This window comes from Rhinoraja longicauda, chromosome 2 (assembly GCF_053455715.1).
Source record: "Rhinoraja longicauda isolate Sanriku21f chromosome 2, sRhiLon1.1, whole genome shotgun sequence".
Lineage (NCBI taxonomy): Eukaryota > Metazoa > Chordata > Chondrichthyes > Rajiformes > Arhynchobatidae > Rhinoraja > Rhinoraja longicauda.
The window spans coordinates 59,877,831-59,900,544 of NC_135954.1; the positions used below are offsets into that span (position 1 = coordinate 59,877,831).

At 42.6% G+C, this 22,714-nt stretch overlaps 1 protein-coding gene across 3 annotated transcripts in view; it reads left to right on the forward strand.

Annotated features, from left to right (window-relative positions):
- Positions 1 to 22,714, forward strand: part of atp2c1 (ATPase secretory pathway Ca2+ transporting 1) — a 125,804-nt gene that overhangs the window by 101,293 nt on the left and 1,797 nt on the right. For all 3 annotated transcript variants that reach the window (XM_078419711.1, XM_078419701.1, XM_078419719.1), the window contains 8 exons: positions 773 to 870; positions 6,547 to 6,597; positions 9,142 to 9,308; positions 12,972 to 13,040; positions 16,865 to 16,981; positions 20,964 to 21,111; positions 21,385 to 21,480; positions 22,166 to 22,307. In XM_078419711.1, the coding sequence (XP_078275837.1) occupies positions 773 to 870; positions 6,547 to 6,597; positions 9,142 to 9,308; positions 12,972 to 13,040; positions 16,865 to 16,981; positions 20,964 to 21,111; positions 21,385 to 21,480; positions 22,166 to 22,307 (888 nt within the window). The remainder of the gene's footprint in view (positions 1 to 772; positions 871 to 6,546; positions 6,598 to 9,141; positions 9,309 to 12,971; positions 13,041 to 16,864; positions 16,982 to 20,963; positions 21,112 to 21,384; positions 21,481 to 22,165; positions 22,308 to 22,714) is intronic.

Consider the following 22,714-nt stretch of genomic DNA (forward strand, 5'->3'; position numbering starts at 1 on the left):
TGGTACCAATTCAACTATTTGGAGGTTTTTTTTCTCAAGTCACAATGTCTTTATTTGTCTTTGTTTCAATCTTGTACTGCTCATTGGTCTGATTGTACAAGGGTACAGCTGATAGATCTGCTGCCTCACAGTTCATTAACCCAGACCCGGGGTGATCGTTGGTTGTTGCGGACTCGGTGGGCCGAAGGGCCTGATTCCACGCTATCTCTAAAGTCTAAAGCATCTCTTTACTTGAAAGGGCAAAGAAACTGGGAGAGGAAGCCGAAGGCATGATCAAAATGAAGAGTGTTTAGAAAAATTGTGCAAGTAGGCAGATGGTGACTGGGCTAAGGAAATTTTTGATGTCAGACATGCAGTAAGTCTGTTTAGGGACTTGGGACTGGACAAACTTGCATTGGATGAATATAACTGAAATTGCTTTTGAGTTAAGGAGCCAATTAATAAGGCAGGCAATAAGTTAAAATACACATTTAAACATCATTTTAAAGTACTGATTGATCATTTTATGACTGATTATGTATGCATTGTTGGTCCATACACGTCCAAAATGTATTTTAAATGTTTCTGTCCAGCAGAAGAGCACCATTTAGAAAATTATTGACATCAAAAAGTTAATATGTTGACTAATGAATGAAAAGAAAAATATTGCTGTCTTTATTTAATACTGTGATGAAATACAAAATTATTTGGGTATATACAAATGTGTTTTTAATTGTGCATGGACTATGATAGAATATAATATTATTATAAAATATGCTTTACTTGTATGTAGCAACCCGCTTGGGCTTGTATTCCAAGGGATCCCAAACACTGTCAGGAGAAGAACTAGATTCATTGGATATTCAACAGCTTTCACAGATTGTGCCAAAGGTATGTTGCAAAGTATGGATGAATATTAGTATGAGATTCGCCAAGGAATCGATGCTCTGCATTACAGTGGTGGTATGGTGTGGTAAATGTTTCAGATTCGTAATGACCACAGCCTTGGACTAGTTACATACTTGTGTAGAATCCATCCACAGGCTGAAACTATTAGTTTTCTATCTGTTGTGTTTAGGTTGTTTGCAGTATTTGAATTATTTCACGCTTCAAAAGTAATAAGTGGTGAAAATGTTCAGTAGGTCTGGCAATGTTTGTGAAGAATGAAAGAGTTAACATTTCAAATCAATAGTCCACATTCAGATAGACTGTCTGACCTGTAGAGTCCTTCCAGTATTTTCTGGCTTTGTTTCACATTTCTAGCATTCTAGTATTTTCTTTTGCATACAGTCAATAAATTTACATTTGTTTTGTGGGATGAATGCAACTTCGCTAAATCAGTAACTAAATAAATTATATAACCCAGGATAATTGTTAATACAATAAACTACCATTAACAGTCCATTGCATTGTACTACAGTGATAAATGAGGGGTGCAACTATCAGAATGGAGGACTTTGGGTCCTGTAATATAGTACTTTTCTCTTTGTGATGCAGCATTTTAAATGCAACAAAGCAATATTTCAGATCTGAAGTTACTTGTCCAAGAGATATTTGAACTTTATCAAGTGGTACAAAAAAACCGTAAGATGAATAAAATGCTGCTTGTACTTCAAAGACGTATAAGAACCACTGAAACAATGAGATCTTTTTAGATATTAAAATGAAAAATTGTAATGATCCAAAGTATAGTCTTTAAATGTGTAGCCTTTGTTATTAGCCATGAAGCACAGCTCTGATCAGGCATTTAATTGTTTGTGGAATACTTTGAGTTCAGTACAAATAGGTCTACTTGTGTAATGTAAAAATAGTTTCATGTAACTAAACTACATTATAAATGGAACCGGATGATTTACTGAATTTGTGTTCTGCTACTGAGACACGTTTCCATTAAAGCTGATGAATTGTTGCACAAACCGAACAGCTTCTCTGAAGTATTAAAGGCAGCTTGGTTAGGCCATTCCATTGAGAAATGATTGCTCTCCAAGAAGGCAAACCCATTACCACTTTATCAGGGCAACTGGGAATGGCTGATGAATACAATAGTCTTCAAAGAGCATCTCAGCACAATTCTAAACTGGTACACATTCAACTTACAGTGCCCTCCATAATGTTTGGGAGAAAGACCCATCATTTAATTATTTGCCTCTGTACTCCATAATTTGAGATCTGTAATAGAAAAAATCACACGTGGTTAAAGTGCATATTGTCAGATTTTAATAAAGGCCATTTTTATATAATAATAATAATATAATATTCATTTATTGTCATTGCAACGAGTACAACGAAATTAAAAAAATAGCCAATCCTGACGGTGCGTACAAACATATGCAATAAATGCAAAAACAAATAAATACATAAATACAATTAAATACAATTATATTAAGTACAAGATTTTTTAACGGTGTTGCCTAGTGCAAAGGTAGTGTTCAGTTCTCGTATGGCCCTGGGGTAAAAACTGTTCTTAAGTCTGTTTGTTCGGGATTTGATCGACCTGAAACGTCGACCAGAGGGCAGATGAACAAACAGACGGTGGCCGGGGTGGGATGGATCTTTTATTATTTTGCCTGCTCTACTGAGGCAGCGTAGTCTGAACAGGTGCTCCAGGGAGGGCAGTGAGCAGCCGATGATCTTCTGGGCCGTCGTGATGACCCTCTGAAGGGCCTTCCTGTCCTTTTCTGAGCAGCTGGCATACCATGTGGTTATACAGTATGCCAGCACACTCTCGATGGAGCAGCGATAGAAGGACAACATGAGCTTCTCCTGCAGGTTGGTTTTCCTGAGGATCCTCAGGAAGTGGAGTCTCTGCTGTGCCTTCTTTACTGTGGTGATGGTGTTGGTAGACCAGGTAAGATCCTCTGCGATGTGCGTACCCAGGAACCTGAAAGCTGGTACCCTTTCCACACAGACCCATTGATGTAGAGTGGGTCGTAATCTCCACTGGTTTTTCTAAAGTCAATTATAAGTTCCTTTGTTTTGGAGGAGTTCAGGACCAGATTGTTCACTGAACACCATGCTGCCAGCCTTTGGATTTCATCCCTATAGGCTGTCTCATCTCCTTCTGAGATGAGTCCAACCACAGTCGTGTCATCCGCGAACTTGATGATGGTGTTGGTGGGATGGGTGGGGGCGCAGTCGTGAGTGTAGAGGGAGTAAAGGATGGGGCTCAACACACAGCCCTGTGGTGAGCCGGTGCTCAGTGTAATGGTGGAGGAGAGGTGAGGGCCTATTTTGACGGTCTGGGGGCGGTTGGTCAGGAAGTCCTTGATCCATTGGCAGATGGTTTGGGAAAATCCAAGGTCGGAAAGTTTGGTGACCAGTCTGCTCGGGATGACCGTGTTAAAGGCAGAGCTGAAGTCGAGGAAGAGCATCCTCACATAGCTCCCCTGGTGTTCAAGGTGGGTCAGTGCAGTGTGAAGAGCAGTGTCGATGGCATCCCCTGTAGACCTATTTGCTCTGTAGGCAAACTGGTGTGGGTCGAAGGTGGGTGGGAGGCTGGCTTTGATGTGCTGCAGGACCAGTCTCTCGAAGCACTTTGTGATGACCGGTGTGAGTGCTACCGGACGGTAGTCGTTAAGACCGCTGATGACAGACTTTTTCGGCAGTGGGATGATTGTGGCGGACTTCAGGCAGGGAGGGATGGTGGATTTTAAAAGGGACAGGTTGAAGATTTTTGTGAAGACCTCAGATAATTGGTCTGCACATTCCCTCAGCACTCTGCCCGTCACACCATCGGGGCCTGCAGCTTTCCTGGGATTCACTGCTCTGAGCACGCGCTTAACATCATACTCCTGCACAGTGAAGGTGTTGCTGTCAGGTGCTGGAGAGGGTGTTATGTCTGCCACTGTAGCTTTCACCTCGAAACGAGCAAAGAAACAGTTAAGTTCCTCTGCCAGCGAGGCGTCGTCGTCGGCAGTCGTGCGGTTGCTGGTCTTGTAGTTGGTGATGTGCTGGATGCCTTGCCATACCCGCCGTGGGTCATTGTTGGAAAAGTGGTCCTCAATCTTCCTCTTGTAGGACGCTTTGGCATCCTTGATGCCTCTCTTCAGGTTGGTTCTAGCAGCACTGTATAGAGCTCTATCACTAGACCTGAAGGCGGTGTTACGGTCCTTGAGGAGAGACCTGACATCCTTTGTCATCCAGGGTTTTTGATTGGGATACAACCGGATGCGTTTGTCGACGGTGACATTGTCAACACAGTTTTTGATGTAGCAAAGTACAGTTGATGTGTACTCCTCCAAGTCATGATCCTCAAAAATATCCCAGTTGGTCCTTTCGAAGCAATCCTGCAGCTGCGAGGAAGCTCCTTCAGGCCATGTCTTAACAGTCTTTATGGTGACTGGAGCTTTCCTCCTGAGTGGGGTGTATGCTGGAGTTAGGAATATGGACAGGTGATCTGACTGCCCCAGGTGTGGTAGTGGTGCTGACCTGAAACCCTTCTTAATATTTGAGTAAACCTTGTCTAGTGTGTTTTTCCCCCTGGTAGCACATCTTATGTGTTGTTCAAGTTTCGGGAGAACTGACTTTAGGTCTGCATGGTTGAAGTCCCCGGCTATGATGTGGGCTGCTTCTGGATATGTGCTCTGTTGTGAGTTTATTGCACCGAGCAGGTAGCCTAAAGCTGTGCTAGCGTTAGCATTCGGTGGGATGTAGACTGCTGTTACTATAACCCCTGTAAATTCGCGAGGAAGGTAAAAAGGCCTGCATTTAACTGTTAGGGACTCCAGATCAGGAGAACAGTGGCTATCTATGATTTTGGTTTCACCATGTAGAAATTACAGCAGTGTTTATACATAGTCCCCCCATTTCAGGGCATCATTATGTTTAGGACACAGCAATATCACGTAAATGAAAATAGTCAGGCGTAGTATTTTGTTGCATATTCTTTGCATGCAATGACTGCTTAAAGTCTGCGATTCAAGGACGTCACCAGTTGCTGGGTGTCTTCTCTGGTGATGCTCTGCCAGACCTGTATGCAGCCATCTTTAGCTTATGATTGTTTTGGAGACTAGTCCCCTTCAGTTTTCTCTTCAGCATATAAAAGGATGCTCAATTGGGTTCAGATCGGGTGATTGACTTGGCCACTCAAGATTGACCATTTTTTAGCTTTGAAAAACTCCTTTGTTGCTTTAGCAGTATGTTGGGGATCATTGTCTTGCTGTAGACTGAACCACCGGCCAATGAATTTTGAGGCATTTGTTTGAACTTGAGCAGATAGGATGTGTCTATACACTTCAGAATTCATTATGCAACTACCATCAGCAGTTGCATCATCAATGAAGATAAGTGAGCCAGTACCTTCAGCAGCCATACATGCCCAGGCCATAACGCACCCACCACCATGTTTCACAGATGAGTTTGTATGCTTTGGATCTTGGGCAGTTCCTTCTCTCCTCCATAATTTGCTCTTGCCATCACTCTGATATGTTTATCTTCGTCTCATCTGTCCACAAGACCTTTTTCCAGAACAGTGGTTGCTCTTTTAAGTACTTCTTGGCAAACTGTTACCTGGCCATCCTATTTCTGTGGCTAACCAGTGGTTTGAATCTTGCAGTGTAGCCTCTGTATTTCTGTTCATGAAGTCTGCAGACAGTGGACATTGACAAATCCACACCTGACTCCTGAAGAGTGTTTCTGATCTGTCGGACAGGTGTTTGGGGATATTTCTTTATTATAGAGAGAATTCTTCTGTCATCAGCTGTGGAGGCCTTCCTTGGCCTGCCAGTCCCTTTGCGGTTAGTTAGCTCACCAGTGCTCTCTTTCTTCTTAATGATGTTCCAAACAGTTGATTTTGTTAGCCTAAGGTTTGGCTGATGTCTCTAATAGTTTTATTCCTGTTTCTCAGTCTCATAATGGCTTATTTGACTTTCATTGGCACAACTTTGGTCCTCATGTTGATAAACAGCAATAAAAGTTTTCAAAGGTGATGGAAAGATTAGGTGCTGAGAGCTCTCTTATACCTGCATTATGGGGGCATTTAAACACACCTGATCAATTAAAAACACCTGTGAAGCCAGGTGTCCCAAACATTATGGTGCCCTGAATAAACTGGCAGTGTTTATGACTGTGAATAAACACTGCTGTAATTTCTACATGGTGAAACCAAAATGTATAAAAATACCCTTTAATAAAATCTGACAATGTGCACTTTAACCACATGTGATTTTTTTCTATTACAGATCTCAAATTGTGGAGTGCAGAGGCAATTAAATAAATGATGGGCCTTTGTCCCAAACATTATGGAGGGCACTGTATATGACTAAAGAGTAATAAATGAGAAATTAAAAGCAATCTATCCCTTCATGTACAAAAATATATATTTTGATATTGAGTGTAGTGCCAGCGTGTGCCGTTCAGTGAGTGCACAATTCTAGCCTACTATTGATTTATGCTTGCATGGAAAATAGTTTACTGTGTGCATTTTGTTTGTAGCAATGATAAAAGAAAGCAATCAATTGCATTTGTATTTTGGGAATTAATCTTCATCTTTGTTTTGCTTTGGATATTGGATGTGCCAGAGCTCGTGTCCAATTTTGAAATGTTTTTGATTTGATTGTATTTTCACAGATAGCAGTTTTTTACAGATCCAGCCCCAGGCACAAGCTTAAGATTATAAAGGTAACCATCACAATCAAACAGGAAATGGTGAAGGTGGTTATATTCTTCTTTGAGAATGTGACGCCATCTTTGTTGTGGGTTCTTGACCTGTTAAGCAGCTGAAGTAGTCTGTAGTTTAATTAAATGTCTTTATGCTTATCCATTTTATCTAGTAGTTACTATTCTGAATAGCATTTGATTATACAGAATGGGTGTATGTCAGAATTCTTAGAAAAAAGGTGTGGAATCCACCCCATTTGAAAAGGTTTAAATTAGTTCATGTGTTGTGATTACTTTTTTCATTTTGGGCACATTCTTCCTAATGTGGATATTGCACCTAAATGTAGTTTATGCTGAAGTTGGAGGAAAATTGTGAACCAGTAAATTGAGGTACTTGGAGTAACATTATAGTAATTTTTCTTTTTCTTTTCACTTTTAATTTCAAGTTTTTGTGTACCTTGTGTGTTGTGACTGTCGGCAGACCAATTTCCCTCCGGGGATGAAGTTTATCGTATCGTATAATCCAAAGATTTCTCGCCAGATATCCAACTGTGGTGATTGGAGGCCATTCCCATTTGATGAAAATTGCATTGCAATAAAATACTGTTGCTTTTTTGAATTTTCTTCACAAAGAAAATCAGTGTTCCAGTGTACCAAAATGACTGGAATATTCACAATTACCCTCATTGTTTGCCATTGCAGGAGAGGGCCTGCAGTACAGTGAGACTGTTTACTTGCTGCATGGAGAGGGGGAAAGTCTTGTAGTCTTCTGCATATTGTGCTGCTTTTCCACTGACTCAACAATGCCACTGGCAGATTGTTCCCTCCTCAACCTATTTTGGAAATTGAAACATAGAAAATAGTTGCAGGAGTAGGCCATTTGTCCCTTCAATCCAGCACCGCCATTCAATATGATCGTGGCTGATCATCCAAATCAGTACCCAGTTCCTGCTTTTTCCCCATATCCCTCGATTCCGTTATCCCGAAGAGCTAAATCTAACTCTCTTGAAATGATTTGGGATGGGACAAATTCTAAAGTTGCAAAGAATCTTGGATTAAACTGAATTTGCAGAGAAAAGCTGGTCAAATCCACAATGGCAGGTTCCTATGCCTTCCATGATTTGATGGGGTCATGGTGGTTATATCCAAACCACATTTTTTTAAAGAAAGGCAAAGGGGGATGTGCAGTAGTTGTTATTGGATGTATAATGGAGAACCCCATATTGATCTGTAGTTGCAATTTTAGTTTAGAGATATAGCGTGGAAACAAGCCCTTCGGTCCATGCCGACCATCGATCACCCTTCATGCTAGTTCTATTATCCCACTTTCACTTCCACTTGCTAAACACTAGGGCAATTCACAGAGGCCAATTAACCTACAAACCCACACATCTTTGGGATGTGGCAGGAAACCGGTGCACCCGGAGGAAACCCATGCAGTCGCAGGGAGGATGTGCAAACTCCACAAAGACAGAACCCCGAGGTCAGAATCCAATCCAGGTCTCTGGTGCTGTGAGATTGTATAAAATCAGTTGTGTCATAGCTCTCCTCAATAGCTGGAAAATTAAAACAAGTTTATCCCAGTTGTCACTGTATAATAATCGACAATATTAATCCTAAGCGCAGTGAAATTTCACAGCATCATATGACATTTTGGCAAGAAAGCTTCCTGCTGATTACCGAAAGGTTTTCTCTGTTAGTTGATATATCGTTATTTAAATTGTTGCAGCCCTCTTGGAGGAAGTGTGGGGGAAGAGGGGACCTACACGCCAGGATGGAGACTTTGACTGCTCCACTGCTGACTTAGTCTTAAAACCTAGCTGTCGCACTGCATGTGGAGTGGATGGTAAATGAACTAAGTTTAAAAAAAAACTAAATTTGTTACACAGTCAGTGAGATATTTTTGAAGTGTAGATGCTGTAAGAAAGGCAGCAGTTTCTGCGGGGGAAAGTACTGTAGTGGGCCAAGTAGGCCGAAATAACGACAAGTAGTCAAGGTTAACGAAAGTGTGTTTACTGTATCTCTGGAACTCCAAAAGGGAATGAGAGTCATGCGGTCCTTGACCTTTATACTCCCGGCTGAAGTCCGCCTCCTTGGCTCGACCCATTCCCGTGCCGAGGGGTCGTGAGTGGTATGGCCCGACCCTCGGGAGCCGCCACAGGACCCCCCCCAGAACCAGAGGCACGAAACGCACCGGTGGTCGCACTAGTCGACCGAACCGTGTACGGTACCCGTCCGACGGGGGGTCTGGCGGGGGCTCAGCTGGAGGGACAACCGGGGGGGCTGGCGGGGGCACTGCTGGAGGGACAAACGGGGGCGGAGAAGGGGGTACAAATACCGGTCGAGATGAGGGGATCGGCGGGTGCGGTGTTGGAGGCACTTGTAAAGGGGGGCGCCCGCGCGGCCGAGGCTGTGCAACCCGCACCGGCTGGTCAATGTCCAAGTGCGCTGGCTTGAGGCGATTAATTGACACGGCCTCCGGTCGGCCCCCCATGTCCAACACAAAAGTTGTCTCACCGTGCCACAGTACCACATTTATTTTTTATTTTTCCCCCCAAATTCCAGTCTCTCCAGAGCAATGGTTCTGTGGTGGCGATGACAGGTGATGGGGTGAATGATGCTGTTGCTTTGAAGGCTGCTGATATTGGTGTAGCTATGGGACAGACAGGAACCGATGTCTGCAAGGAAGCAGCTGATATGATCCTAGTAGACGATGATTTCAGGACTATAATGTGAGTAGTGCTTTCAATCATTCTAACTATTCTTAATGCAGTACTGTGCTGAATGTCTTTATTGTAAACCAAAGAAGTTTCCCACTGGTTTCTCGTTAATTTGAGTTCTACTTCAGTGAAAGTTGAAAGTCATTTTGTATATGCGATTAATGACCTTTACAAACAAAAATACAATAATTTTTATTTAAGTTATGGGTTCATAGAATCATACAGCATGGAAACAGGCTTTCGACCTAACTCATCCATGCTGACTAAGATGCCCATCGAAGTTTGTCCCTTATCACTCTTAACCTTTCTCATCCATGCACTTGTTAAATTAAAAAAAAATGTTATTGTGCCTGCCTCAACTACTTCCTTTAGTTGCATCCTCCATACACCCACCACCCTTTGCGAAAAGGTAATTCTCCAGTTTCCTATTAAATTATTCCCCTCTCACCGTAAACCTATGCCCTCTAGTTCTTTATTCCCCTGCCCTGTGAAAAAAGATTGTGTACATTCACCATGTTTACCAGTGATGCCGCTTTCAGGAAAAAATAATAATTCATTAGATCATTCATTTGGTATGTGTAAAGCTCCATAATTCTGCACCCTTCAGACTTCAGTGCCAGACTAGTAGAGTTTCTGGATTATTCTATTAATACCTAACCTACTTTTAGTTCACTTTTTAAAGATGTTAAACAGTAAAATAATATTTTTTCAGTGAATCAGGCAAGTTTAACGGGAGTTTGGGGGAGACAGAATAAGGTGAAGATTTTCAATCAGTAGATTGGTGGTTTATTGTTGTACTGGGTATGCGGAGGTATATAGCCATCTATATGTGATTGTATGGTTTTATCAGCATGTTTATAACTTGAACTAACAAACAGACAAAATAGCCAAAACAACGGCAGAGACCGCAGATAGTTGAATCTGGAGCAAAAAACAAAATGCTCGAAGAACTCAGTGGGACAGGCAGCATCGGTGGAGGGAAAGTAATGATTGACATTTTGGGTCAAGACTAGAATCAGATTTGAGAGAGTATAGGAAGGATAGCCCATGTAGAGGGGAGATGGGGACTGGTGAGGCAGGGGCAGGGTGGTGATAGATGGACAGCTACAGCCAGGTTCGGTCGGGGGAGGGGGGGGTTGCAATTGGGAGACAAAGGCTGGGATGATCGGCGGAAAAATAAGGAAAATAAAACAGCTTATATTTTGCCTCGTATGAATGTGCCAGGCAACCCGTACCTCCATCCCACCCCGCTCTCTGTTTCGCTCTCTCTCGTGTCTCATTTTACTCCCTTTTTTGATCTAATATCTTTTTATCCTTTTCTCTATACCTCCATCACTCACTTTTGTCTAATTTCACCCCTCCCTCTCCAGTCTGGTTCAACCCACCTATTACCCACACATTTTTCTCCCAGGATCTCCTATCCACACCTTCATGGATTTCCAGTTGTCTATCAGATTTGTCTTTTCCGCCTGCACTTTTACTTATCGATCTCCCTACTCCGATCTCCCTACTATGCCATCTCTTTGAGCGCCTCATCTTGAACAGGCTAGGCCCAATCACAGAACAACGCCTTATACCAGAGCAAGCTGGCTTCCGGCCTGGGAGATCGTGTACCAGCCAAGTGCTCAATCTAACTCAGCACATTGAGGATGGCTTTGAGAGGAATGAACCAACTGGCGTCGTCTTTGTTGATCTGACATCTGCCTACGACACTGTGAACCACCGGCTGCTCCTCAACATGCTCCATGACATGATAGAATACTTCCACTTGACCAAACTGATTCAACTGTTACTGGAAAACAGACTCTTCTATGTTGAGCTAAATGGTAAACGCAGCAGATGGAGGAAACAAAAGAATGGCCTACCTCAGGTCAGCGTCCTTGCTCTGGTCCTGTTCAATGTATACACTAATGGTCAGCCAGTGTTTCCAGGGACGAGAAGCTTCATCTATGCTGATGACCTTGGAATAGCAACCCAGAGCACTCACATAGATAAGGTAGAAGCTAACCTCTCACCATCCTTGGACAACTTGACAAACTACTACAAGGATAACCAACTGAAGGCAAACCCTGCTAAGACTCATGTTAGCCTGTTCCACCTTTGTAATGGCGAAGCTGAGAGGAAGCTGTCCTTAACATGGAATGGTGTCCCTTTGAGGCACTGTGACTACCCTGTTTATCTTGGGGTCACTCTGGACCGAACCCTTTCCTTCAAGCAACACATCGAAAGGGTGAAGGGCGAAATGAGGACAAGGAACAGCCTCCCAAGCAAGCTGACAAACTCGTCGTGGGGTACCAATGCATCCACATTGCAGTCAACTGCTCTTGCGCTATGCTACTCTGATGCAGAGTATGCTTATTCTGTTTGGGAGAGATCATTTCATGCGAAGAAACTTGATGCCGCCCTTAATGACAGCTGCAGATGCATCACTGGCTGCCTAAAACCAACGGATGTGGATAGCTTGCATGTGTTGCTCCACCAGGAATCCGTAGATCAGTTGCCGGTAGAACTGAACGTAGTAGGCAAGTTGGGGACACCTGCCATCCCTGTCACTCCCATCACCCAGCCCCAAACCGCCTGAAGTCGAGGAAGAGCTTCCTTCACACAGTCCAGCCACTGTCACAGTCTCCTCAAGCAACCAGACAAGCCTTGTGGGAAAAGAAACGCAGTGAAAACCACCACCACGAAAAGCTGCTAATCCCAACCAAGGAACAGCTACCACCTGGTCACAGGTGTGACTGGAAGACCTGGAGGTCCCTCAAAAGGCTTCGTACAGGGATGGGCCGATGCAAGACCAATATGAGCAAATGGGGCTATGCAGATGCGGCAGACACAGAATGTGAATGTGAAACATTTGTACAATCCATGCCACACCTACTAAGATGCCCAAGTCTTGGTGAACAATGCTGGCTGGAAGATCTAGCGGTGGCAAACGAGAAGGCTGTCCACTACGCAAGTGCCTGGCCAAACATTTGAAACATAGATCATGGACACGAAAGAAGAAGTATCAAAGTCTAGAAATGGGCACCTTTGTTCCTCTGCTCTATCTCAGCCTTCACCCTTTCCTCACATGACACTTTCTACCCTTTTTTCTCCGTTGTATGTTTCCACCTATTTCCTCTCCCCCCCAGCCTCTGTACCCCAACTCCACCCATAACCCTCCCCCACCCTTCTCCACCTGCCCATCATCCCTCAGTCTACCCACCACCTACCCACCACCTACTGGTAATTGCTTCACCCCCTTCCCCCCTCCCCTTTATGCTGGCTCCTCACCCTCAAAACCCTCAGGATGAGAATGTGAACTTGAAATGCCAACTATTTCTTTCCCTCCACAGATGCTGCCTGACCTGCTACAACTCCAACAGCTTGTTTTTTTTGGGAAAAAATATCACATTGTATATGCAATTTCCCCAGTGCACTGCACATTCTCATGTTAGATTGAAATACAGTTTAGGATCCCATTTTAAAACTTTAACGAGCGCATAATGTAAGTCATGAGGTTTGTGTTAATGAAATGACTGCTTCATAAAAATATGCAGGCTTTAGAGATCACATTTCTATTGAACAAAGCAATTTTGGTTAACTGTGGCGTATCTTGGTATCCACAGTAATTATGAATAGAAACTGTCTAATTTATAAAGACACATTTGTAAATGCAAGACTTTTTTATTCTAGGTCTGCAATTGAAGAGGGCAAAGGAATTTACAACAATATTAAAAACTTTGTTAGATTCCAACTTAGCACGTAAGTATAATAATTTGCCAGTGACAAGGAAACAGCACGCTGGCATTTTTTAATGTTTGTATGTGATGAGCAGCAAAAAGGACAATTATTTAATAATTATATGTGGAATTTATAAAACATAGAACAGTACAGGCACAAAAAGCTGGAGTAACTCAGCAGAACAGGCTGGAGGATCTCTAGAGAGAAGGAATGGGTGACATTTCAGGTCAAGACCCTTCTTCCCGATCCTTCTCGACGTGAAACGTCACCCATTCCTCCTCTCCAGAGATGCAGCTTGTCCCGCTGAGTTACTCCAGCTTTTTGTGTCTATCTTCGATTTAAACCAACATCTGCAGTTCCTTCCTACATAGAACAGTACAGCACAGGAATGGACCCTTCAGTCCACAATATTTGTGCTGAACATGCCTCGCTGATCTGATCTCATTTGCCTACAATTGATCCATATCCCTCTATTCCTCTGTCTCCTTTCTCTGTTCATTTATTTATTTACTTATTTATCTATTTATTCATTTCCCTATGTTCCCAAAATCTCTGTAAAGCGTCTTTGAGTATATGAAAAGCGCTATATAAATAAAATGCATTATTATTATTATTATTATTCCCTGCACTTCCATGTGCCCATCTAAAAGCTTCTTAAACACCACTATCATATCTGCTTCCACCACTGCATTATGTTACTCGAAAACCTAATATATTTGAAATATATATCATAGTTTTTACATGTGCTATATTTTGCACATACTGATGTTTGGATTCAGCTTTAACTGCCTTTTTAACTTGTGTGATCTAGCGATCATGTTGATTGTAGATTAAAGCAGCCACTGTGGTAGGCAGCGAGGAAAAACAGAAGCATAGTGAGGCGATGTCACTTGATCAACATTCAGCTGGCATCAATGTGACAAAGTGGAGTTGTGCTGATACAGCTCTGAGTTGAGCGTGAGCAAGCATCCGGAGGCTCGCACAGCTGAGAAGGTTGTTGGCTGCAACCTTCCTCCCCATTGACGAACTGTACACTGCAAGGGCCAGGAAGCGAGCGGGCAAGATCATCTCTGACCCCTCTCACCCTGGCCACAAACTCTTCGAAGCACTTCCCTATGAAAGGCGACTCCAGACTGTCAAAGCAGCCACAGCCAGACATAAAAACAGCTTTTTTCCCCACGAGTGATAGTTCTACTCAATAACCAAAGTCTCTCTTTTTTTGCTCTGGTGTATTTTCACCCACATGTTTAGACCGTAATGTTGTATCCTTATTGTTTTGATGTGGTTATGCTTTATTCTTAATTGTTAACTGTATGTTTGTGTTGTCATTTGTGAGCAGAGCACCAAGGCACATTCCATGTATATGCATACTTGACCAATAAACTATTCATTCAGATAAGGATGTACAGGGAACAGGCATGTGTAATGACTAGTCTAGCAAATTGTAGAAGTGCGAGCACACACCTTGATAAGTACAGAATGGTGCCAGTAGGAATGCAAAGAACTCAAATAAAAAGGAGTTAAATGATAGGCATGCAATAGGCAGTAACAAACCAGGCTGTGTCTGGGAGATGTGCAGAGAAATGTATAAAAAGGTGTCCACGGGATAATCAACAGCAATAACGCCAGACACTAAGTATTGCATTAGACGACCCTGAGACAGGAAATCAGCAGAACTTGACCAGGCTCGTGCATAATATATAAATCCAAGTTGTCATCCTTAGAGACACAAGGAACTGAATGAATGAATGCTTTATTGTCACATGTGACAAGTCACAGTGCAATTCTTTGCTTGCAAACCGTGCCATGGTATGCAGTAGTTGCCCTTGAAGGACGCTTACAAAGTTACAAATCCCCCCCGCGCCAGTTCCCCCTCTGCTTTTCTCCCCCGCTCCCCCCTCCCTCACAGCAGACCCCCGCAGGCCGGGTCCCCACTGTAGATGCAGTGTCGGATTAACTTCATGGGTCAGGCAGTGTGTCTACAGGACACGGATAGGTGGCGTTTCAGGTCGGGATCCTTTTCAGGCTGATTGCATTAAGGGGGAGAAAGCTCAAAGAGTTGGGGAAGGGAAAGTGTTGTTCCTCACGCATGCAGCCTCACTCTGACAATGGAGGAGGAGCAGGAGGACAGTAAGGTCGGTATGGGAAGGGGAGTTGGAATGGTTAGCAACCTGGAGATCCAGCAGGCCTAGGCAGAACGAGCGCCAGTGTTCGGTCAAACGATCACCAATCTACGCTTGGTCTTACGATGTAAAGGATGCCATATTGTGAACACCAAATGCAGTAGATGAGGTTAGAAGAGGTGCATGTAAACTTGTGTCTCAAGGGCTGCTGGGGTTCCTGTATGAATATGAGGGAAGTGTAACGACAGGTGTTACATTAAAATGTGGATGCAGGGACAATAGCTGGGGAGGGGTTGATTCAGGTGGAAAGGGATGGCTGAACAGAGGGATCACGGAGGGAATGGTTTCTATGGAAACGGGTAGGGATGGGATGAGATGACGGGGGGGGGTCATGTTGGAGGTGGCGGAAATGTTAGAGAATGACATGTTGGATGTAGAGACTGGTATGGTGAAAATTAAGGACAAGGGCAACTCTATCCTTATTCTATCTGAAGGGATGTGAAGCAAAAGCAGAACGTGGGACACAGCGGACATGGGTGGGAGATCTGTCTACAAAAGCAGGGAGGGAAACCACGTTTACTAAAGAAAAAGGACATTGCGGAGAAATTGAAAGTAAGGGATGACTGTAAGAAGCAGGGTGGGAGAAGGTGTAGTCAAGTTAACTGAGAGTCAATGGATTGAAAGTAGATATCAGTCGATAGACTGTACCCTGTAATGGAGATCGAGAGATTGAGTAAGGGGAGAGAGGTGTCAGACTTGGTCTAAGTGCACTTGAGGGCAGGGTGGTAATAGTAAAGTTAATGAAATCAGCTAATTCTGCACGGATGCCAAAGGCAACCTCGATGCAGTTGTCAATGTAGCAGAGAATGAGTTGGGGTTTGGTGCCCATGACTGCACCTTTAACTTGAAGAAAGTGTTGAGTCAAAAGAGAAGTTGTAGAGGGCGAGGACAAGTTTGGCCATGCGGAGGAGAGTGTTCGTGAAAGGGAATTGATCGGATCTCTATAGGAGGAGGAATTGGAGGGCCCTGAGATCTTTGTGGTGGAGAATGCAGTAGAGAGAGACTAGACGCAATGATGTGACAATGGCAGCCTAGGAATTGAAAGTTATTGAAGTTAACTCCCCCTTCCCATCCCACACTGACTTCTCTGCCCTGGGTCTCATCCATTGCCAGTGTGAGGTCACATGCAAACTGGAGGAACAACACCTTGTGTTCCGCTTGGGTAGCTTACGATGCAACTTTATGAATGTTGAATACTCCAACTTTAAGAAAAACTCCACCCCCCCTTGACCTCCCTTGTCCTCCCCCCGCCCCCCTTCCCTGTGCACAACTCGGGTATGCATCCACTTCTCCCCCTGTCCCCTTCCACCTTTTTCACTTCCTCTGGCTTCAAATTTCACTCTGAATTACCTGATTCAAAACATCATTTTCTCCAGCAATGCTGCCTGACCTGCTGAGTTACTCCAACACTTTGTATGTATTTGAGCCCTAGATTTGTTGGAAACAATATAATGGCTCTTTGAGTTGTTGGAAACTAATCATGATTAATAAAGAAATATAGCTGTTGGGCAAAGTTATTGGTGTATTTATCGTGTGCTCCATTGACTTCACAACATTCATGTAAATAATTCTGTTTTCAACTTGCAATAGGTTTTGTCATAATTGAAATTGCTTCGCGTATGGTAATTGCATAGGATCTTATTCAATTTATTTACTTTCCAGGAGCATAGCTGCTCTATCATTGATATGTCTTGCCACATTGATGAACTTTCCCAATCCACTGAATGCGATGCAGATTTTATGGATCAACATAATTATGGATGGACCACCAGCACAGAGGTAAAAGGTTTGCAATGTAATGAAATGACACTGCACGCGTGACTTATACTCTTACAGCATGGAAACAGATCCTTTGGCCCTACTTGTCCACACCGACCAACATGTCCCATCTACACTAGTCCCACCTGCGTTTGGCCCATATCCCTCTAAACCTGTCGTGTCCATGTACCTGTCTAAATGTTTCTTAATTGTTGCGATATTACCTGCCTCAACTACCTCCTCCGGCAGATCGTTCCATACATCCAACTCCCTTTGCGTGACGAAGTTACTCCTCAGGTTCCCATTAAATCTTAACCCCCCCACGTTAAACCCATGACCTCTGGTTCTCGATTCCCCTACTCTGGGCAAGAGACTCTGCATCTACCTGATCCATTCCTCTCATGATGTTGTACATCTAAGATCATCCCTTTTTCCTGTGTGCTCTGAGGAATAGAATCCGAGCCTGCTCAACCTCTTCCTATAGCTCAGGGCCTCGAGTCTTGGCAACTTTTGCAAAAATCTTCTCTGCACCCTTTCCAGCTTGACAATTTGTTTCAAGCAGTGATATTTCTTCCCACAGCGCCGTATATGGCAAGTTGCATGACATGGGGTGACAATAGTCCCTCCTGCTCGATGCAGATTCCCTGCAACAGGACTTAAATTAATCTCTTTCACACTCTATTCCTTAATTTTTGTTCATCTATTTTAATTATTTTTGCTATTAAATTACCTTGTTAATCACATGTTTTGTGTGCATTTCCTAACCTGTAATATGCCCTAATGTTCTTCTGTCTTTCCCATTTCATTTCTTCACTGCACTCGTTTAAATGACGACCATTACACCAAACACTGGCGTTCAATTTGCCTAGGCCTGCTGGATCCCACCGGCAGCTAACCATTTTAACTCCCCTTCCCATTCCATACCAACCTTTTTGTTCTGGGCCTTCTGCACTACCAGAATGAGGCCACGAGAAAACTGGAGGAACCATACTTTATATTCAGCTTAGATCACTTACAATCCACTGGTATGAACATTGAATTTTCCAATTTTAGGTAACGTCCCCACCCCCTATTTTTATTCCGCTCTCCCTCCTTGGTGCCCCACCCTAGTGGGCACCCTTTTCTCTCAATATCCTTCCCTCTAATGTCTGCCCCCTCCCACCTATATCCCCCCCCTCTGGCTTTACATTTCACTTCTCTTCCCTAGTTATCTGACACCTTTTTGTGTTTTTTTTCCATCTTTAGCCTTTGTCCACAGATCTGCCAATCAAACCTCCCTCACCTGTATCCACCCACCTAATGTGGGCACCTTTTACTTGCCCGGCTTTGAGCCATCCCCACCTCTTTTCCAGCTTTCTACCCCCTTCTCCAATCAGCCTGAAGAAGGATCCCAACCTGAAATGTCACCTATCCATGTCCTCCAATGATGCTGTGTTACTCCAGCACTTTCTGTGTTTTCATTACCTTAATTCTTTTATGCAAATTCACCTTTTCTTTCACATTCCATTCTTTCAGTTGGTCCAAGTTGCATTTGCCCTGATGATTATACTTACACATTATATTAATCATTCTTCACTATTCTACTTTCCACTATCAGATGCACCTTCCTCTCTCTTTCCTTTTCCGCATTCTGAGATGACCATTCCCTTTATGATTCTCTGGTCAGCTTCTCTGTCTCTACCATCCTAGAAACATTGCAACATTTTTCCATGCAATACAGGAGATGTCCTGTCATCTTTCTTCTTCCCTTCCCTTTATCCAGGAACTCAAATAGTCCTTTGAGATAGAGCAATAATTCACTTGCACCTCTTTCAAGCTAGCACAATCCTTTAACATTGATTATGCAGTCTTGTTTACAGTGGAGAAAGTTAAACACAGATTTGGTCACTGCTCAGTGGTCACCTCCACCTGCTCTCATTCTACCTGTCTGTGTCTTCCTGCACTGTTATAACATTGCCCAAACTAGAGGAAATGCTCCTTCTATCATGCCAATATGTAAAATTGATCATGTGTTCTACATCTTCAGCTTATTAGTTTTCTAAGTTTGCTTCAGAATTAGCCAGTTTTGTTCTATATCATCCCTCTATAATATTCAGTTGTATTCTCCTTTAGCACAGCCTAATGTACCAGACATTTACTACAGCTTCCTTAGAAACACTAAGAAATTCGGCACGTCCCGAACAACCCTCACCAACATCTACAGATGTGTTCTAGAAAGCATTTTATCAGATCGCATCATGGCATGGTTTGGGAACAGCTCCATCCAAGGCTGCAAAAAATAGCAGAGAGTTGTGGACACAGCCCAGACCATCAAGCAAACCAACCTCCTTTCCATTGACTCCATTGACACTTCGCTGCCTCGGCAAGGCCCCTTGCAAACTCAAGGACCAATCTCACCCTGGTCACTCCGTCTTCGCTCTCCCATCAGGCAAGAGGTACAGAAGATTGAAAAAGCATACCTCCAGATTCAGGGACAAATTCTTCCCAGCTGTTACCAGACAACTGAACCATACTATCGTATCTTGACCTAAAGGTTATTTCCTGTATCTATACACTTTGGACCTCTTGAATGTAATCATGTTTAGTCTTTTTGCTAACTGGATAGCACACAACAAAAAAAGTTTTTGCTGTACCTAGGTACACATGATAATAATCAACTAAACATGACTCTCCTTTATTGGTGTTCTCACTCTCTAAGCACCCTCATTTCATAGCTTTTCTGTTCCTTTGTTCACGTGGTTTATTTGTAATTGCTCCTATCAACGTATCAACATAGATGACTTTCTCTACACCCCAAGTGCGTGAAGGAGAGATATAGGAGGTCCTTCCTTCCCGCTGCTGTGAGACTGCATAACCAGCACTGCTCCCAGCAGACGAGTCAGCAATAACAGCTAAGAACACACAGAAAACTGATGACAATGTATATCTTTTATTTATAATGAATGATCTCTTGCTATCCACTTTGCTGCTGTAACACTGTAAATTTCCCCAGTGTGGGACGAATAAAGGAATATATATATATATATATAGCAACTCTGGCCTCTTATCAGGGTTCCTTCTGACCTCTCCATCCCTTCTCTCATCTGTGCAACTTAAAACTGTTTTTCATAGTTGTACTGCATGAAACAGGGCTTTCCACATCTGTGCCAATCCATCAAGTGTTCAACTATATGCATCCCATGTATCAGCACTTGGTTGACACAAAATGCTGTAGTAACTCAGCAGGTCAGGCAGCATCTCTGGAGAGAAGGAATGGGTGACATTTCAGGTCGAGACCCTTCCTCAGACTTAAATCAGCATCTGTAGTTCGTTCCTACACATATCAGCACTTGGTTGTTGTCTTCTCTGCCTTGGCAGTTCAATAACTCGTCCAGATACTATTAAAAATGTTATTATCACCTGTCTCCGCCACCTTTGCAGCCAGTGTGCCCTGATTGCAGTTACCCTCTCGATGAAAAGTTTCTTCCTCTAAACCCTTCACTCCTCACCATAAACTTTGATTTTCGATGTTTCCATGATAGGAAACAAAAATCTCTAACCACCCTATGTACGCCCCTCTTAATTTTGAATCCTGTTTTTCTGTGTTCTCCCCTTGGGCGATTGACCTGAAATGTCAACTCAATTTCTCTGTCCGGAGATGTGCTGAGTGTTTCCAGAATTTATTGCTTTTACTAAAATGGATGCAAAACAATTGTAAAAATGAGTCTTAAATATGAAAACAGCAAGAAGCATCTAGTTAATTTGATGGTTTTTAAAAAAAATAACATGCACCTTGTCAATCTTACTAAATTTTGAAGACTTTAATAGATGCCCAAAAAGTCATGCAGATGTTCCCATCAGTTCCACTACAATACATTTAAACAATTTGCAGCTCTGTTTACCTTTTAAGTCTTAGAGTTGGATGTTATACTAGTGTGCTTTCTAAACTCTTCTTTTTTGCAAATTGCCAACTTGTTGTTACAGTAACATTCTGAATTATTTTTCTTTTGATTTCTGTGGTTAGCCTGGGAGTAGAACCTGTCGATAAAGATGTCATCAGGCAGCCGCCAAGAAATGTAACAGACAGCATTCTGACCAGAAACCTAATTATTAAAATTCTAGTTTCATCGCTGGTTATTGTTTCTGGGACACTCTTTGTTTTCTGGAGAGAGGTAAGTAACTCCTTACCAACCTCAGTGATTTCTAGCAGATTAAACCATCTTTGCTCTTCATTACAGCATGACTGGACTGATTAGTTTTCTCCATTAAAGCTAACTTGCAATAATTATCTTCTTTTAAAGAAAGGCAGTATTTTAAGTTACACAACAATTTATCTGTTGATTCAATTTATTATGTCAGTTGTTGCTTTAAAGATTTTAAATTTGAATTGAGGATCAAATGGTGTGCTAGTGCTGAGTTCTGAATATTTTATCTATATTTCTCAGTTACAGGATAATGTAATAACACCTCGAGACACAACAATGACCTTCACCTGCTTTGTTTTCTTTGACATGTTCAATGCATGGAGTTCCAGGTCACAGGTAGAGTATAAAAACATTGGAATCAAGGTGTATTTTTGTGTTTCAGATTTTTGGGCAAAAAAATAGTATTTTTCTTTGCATTTGCTTAACTACCTTAGCTTAAGTAATTGATCTTTATTTTGGATATGGCACTGCTGGCCAGCACTAATTACCCACAGCTAATTGTTTGTGAAGGTGGGGATGACTCCCTATATTGAAACACTCCAGTTCCGGTGCAGCTCCTTTAACAAGGCTTCAAAGTCAGTTCCACATTTTAGATCCAACAGTAATAAAGAAATGGTGTTCTACTTGTATTGCATGCAACTTGGCAGGCAACCATGAGGTGACCGTGCTCCATAGTCCACCAGGACTTTAATGTTGGTTGAACTTGGTGGTATAATACCATTGATTGCCAAAGCAGGCTGGTTAGACGCTGTGTCTGGTACATTTGCGGAATGAATAAAGTATGTCAAATTCAGCTTTGTGAAATATAGAGCCAAAATCCCACTTATTTAAAGCTTTAGTAAATCTGCCCACATCTGTGCTTCCTGAAGAATAGAACTATTCCCGTGGGTGTGTTAATATGTAAAGTTATCAATATAGATTCTATACCAAGAGTGCTGAGTAAAATTACTGCATAGTTAATTCAAAGGATGAATTGTGTTCATGCTCTGATTGCTTTTTCTTGTCACTTCCCCATCCGCAGACCAAATCTATCTTTGAGATTGGGTTATGCAGTAATCTAATGTTCTGCTATGCTGTTCTTGGGTCCATCATGGGACAATTGCTGGTAATTTACTTCCCACCGCTGCAGAGGGTTTTCCAAACTGAAAGCCTCAGTGTACTAGGTGAGTCTTTATTTCTGATTTTGGATGTACTTCTTACATCAGGGAGTTTGTTTTTATGTACTGGCAGTTTGAGCTTTTGGTAGGCTTGATAAGATTTATTATCATCCAAGTGTGTTTTTATTTGATATTTTTAAATCTTGCTCCATTAACTGCCAAAGTAATTTACATGTCACCATGTGACTTTGTAAGAGTAATTAGTGTTAGTGCCACGTAATATATGTCGATTTCAAGATATGATGAAGGCTACATAGATTACAAACCAGCCTTGGACTCTCACTATCTTCTGTGAAAGATTTTCATCTCAACTTTCCACTGTTTCTTCTATTAATTATTTCAAATCTCTGCGGGTTCTTAACGTGAAATAAGTCCTTTCTATCTGCACTGTTAAGATGTGTAAAATTTGATGT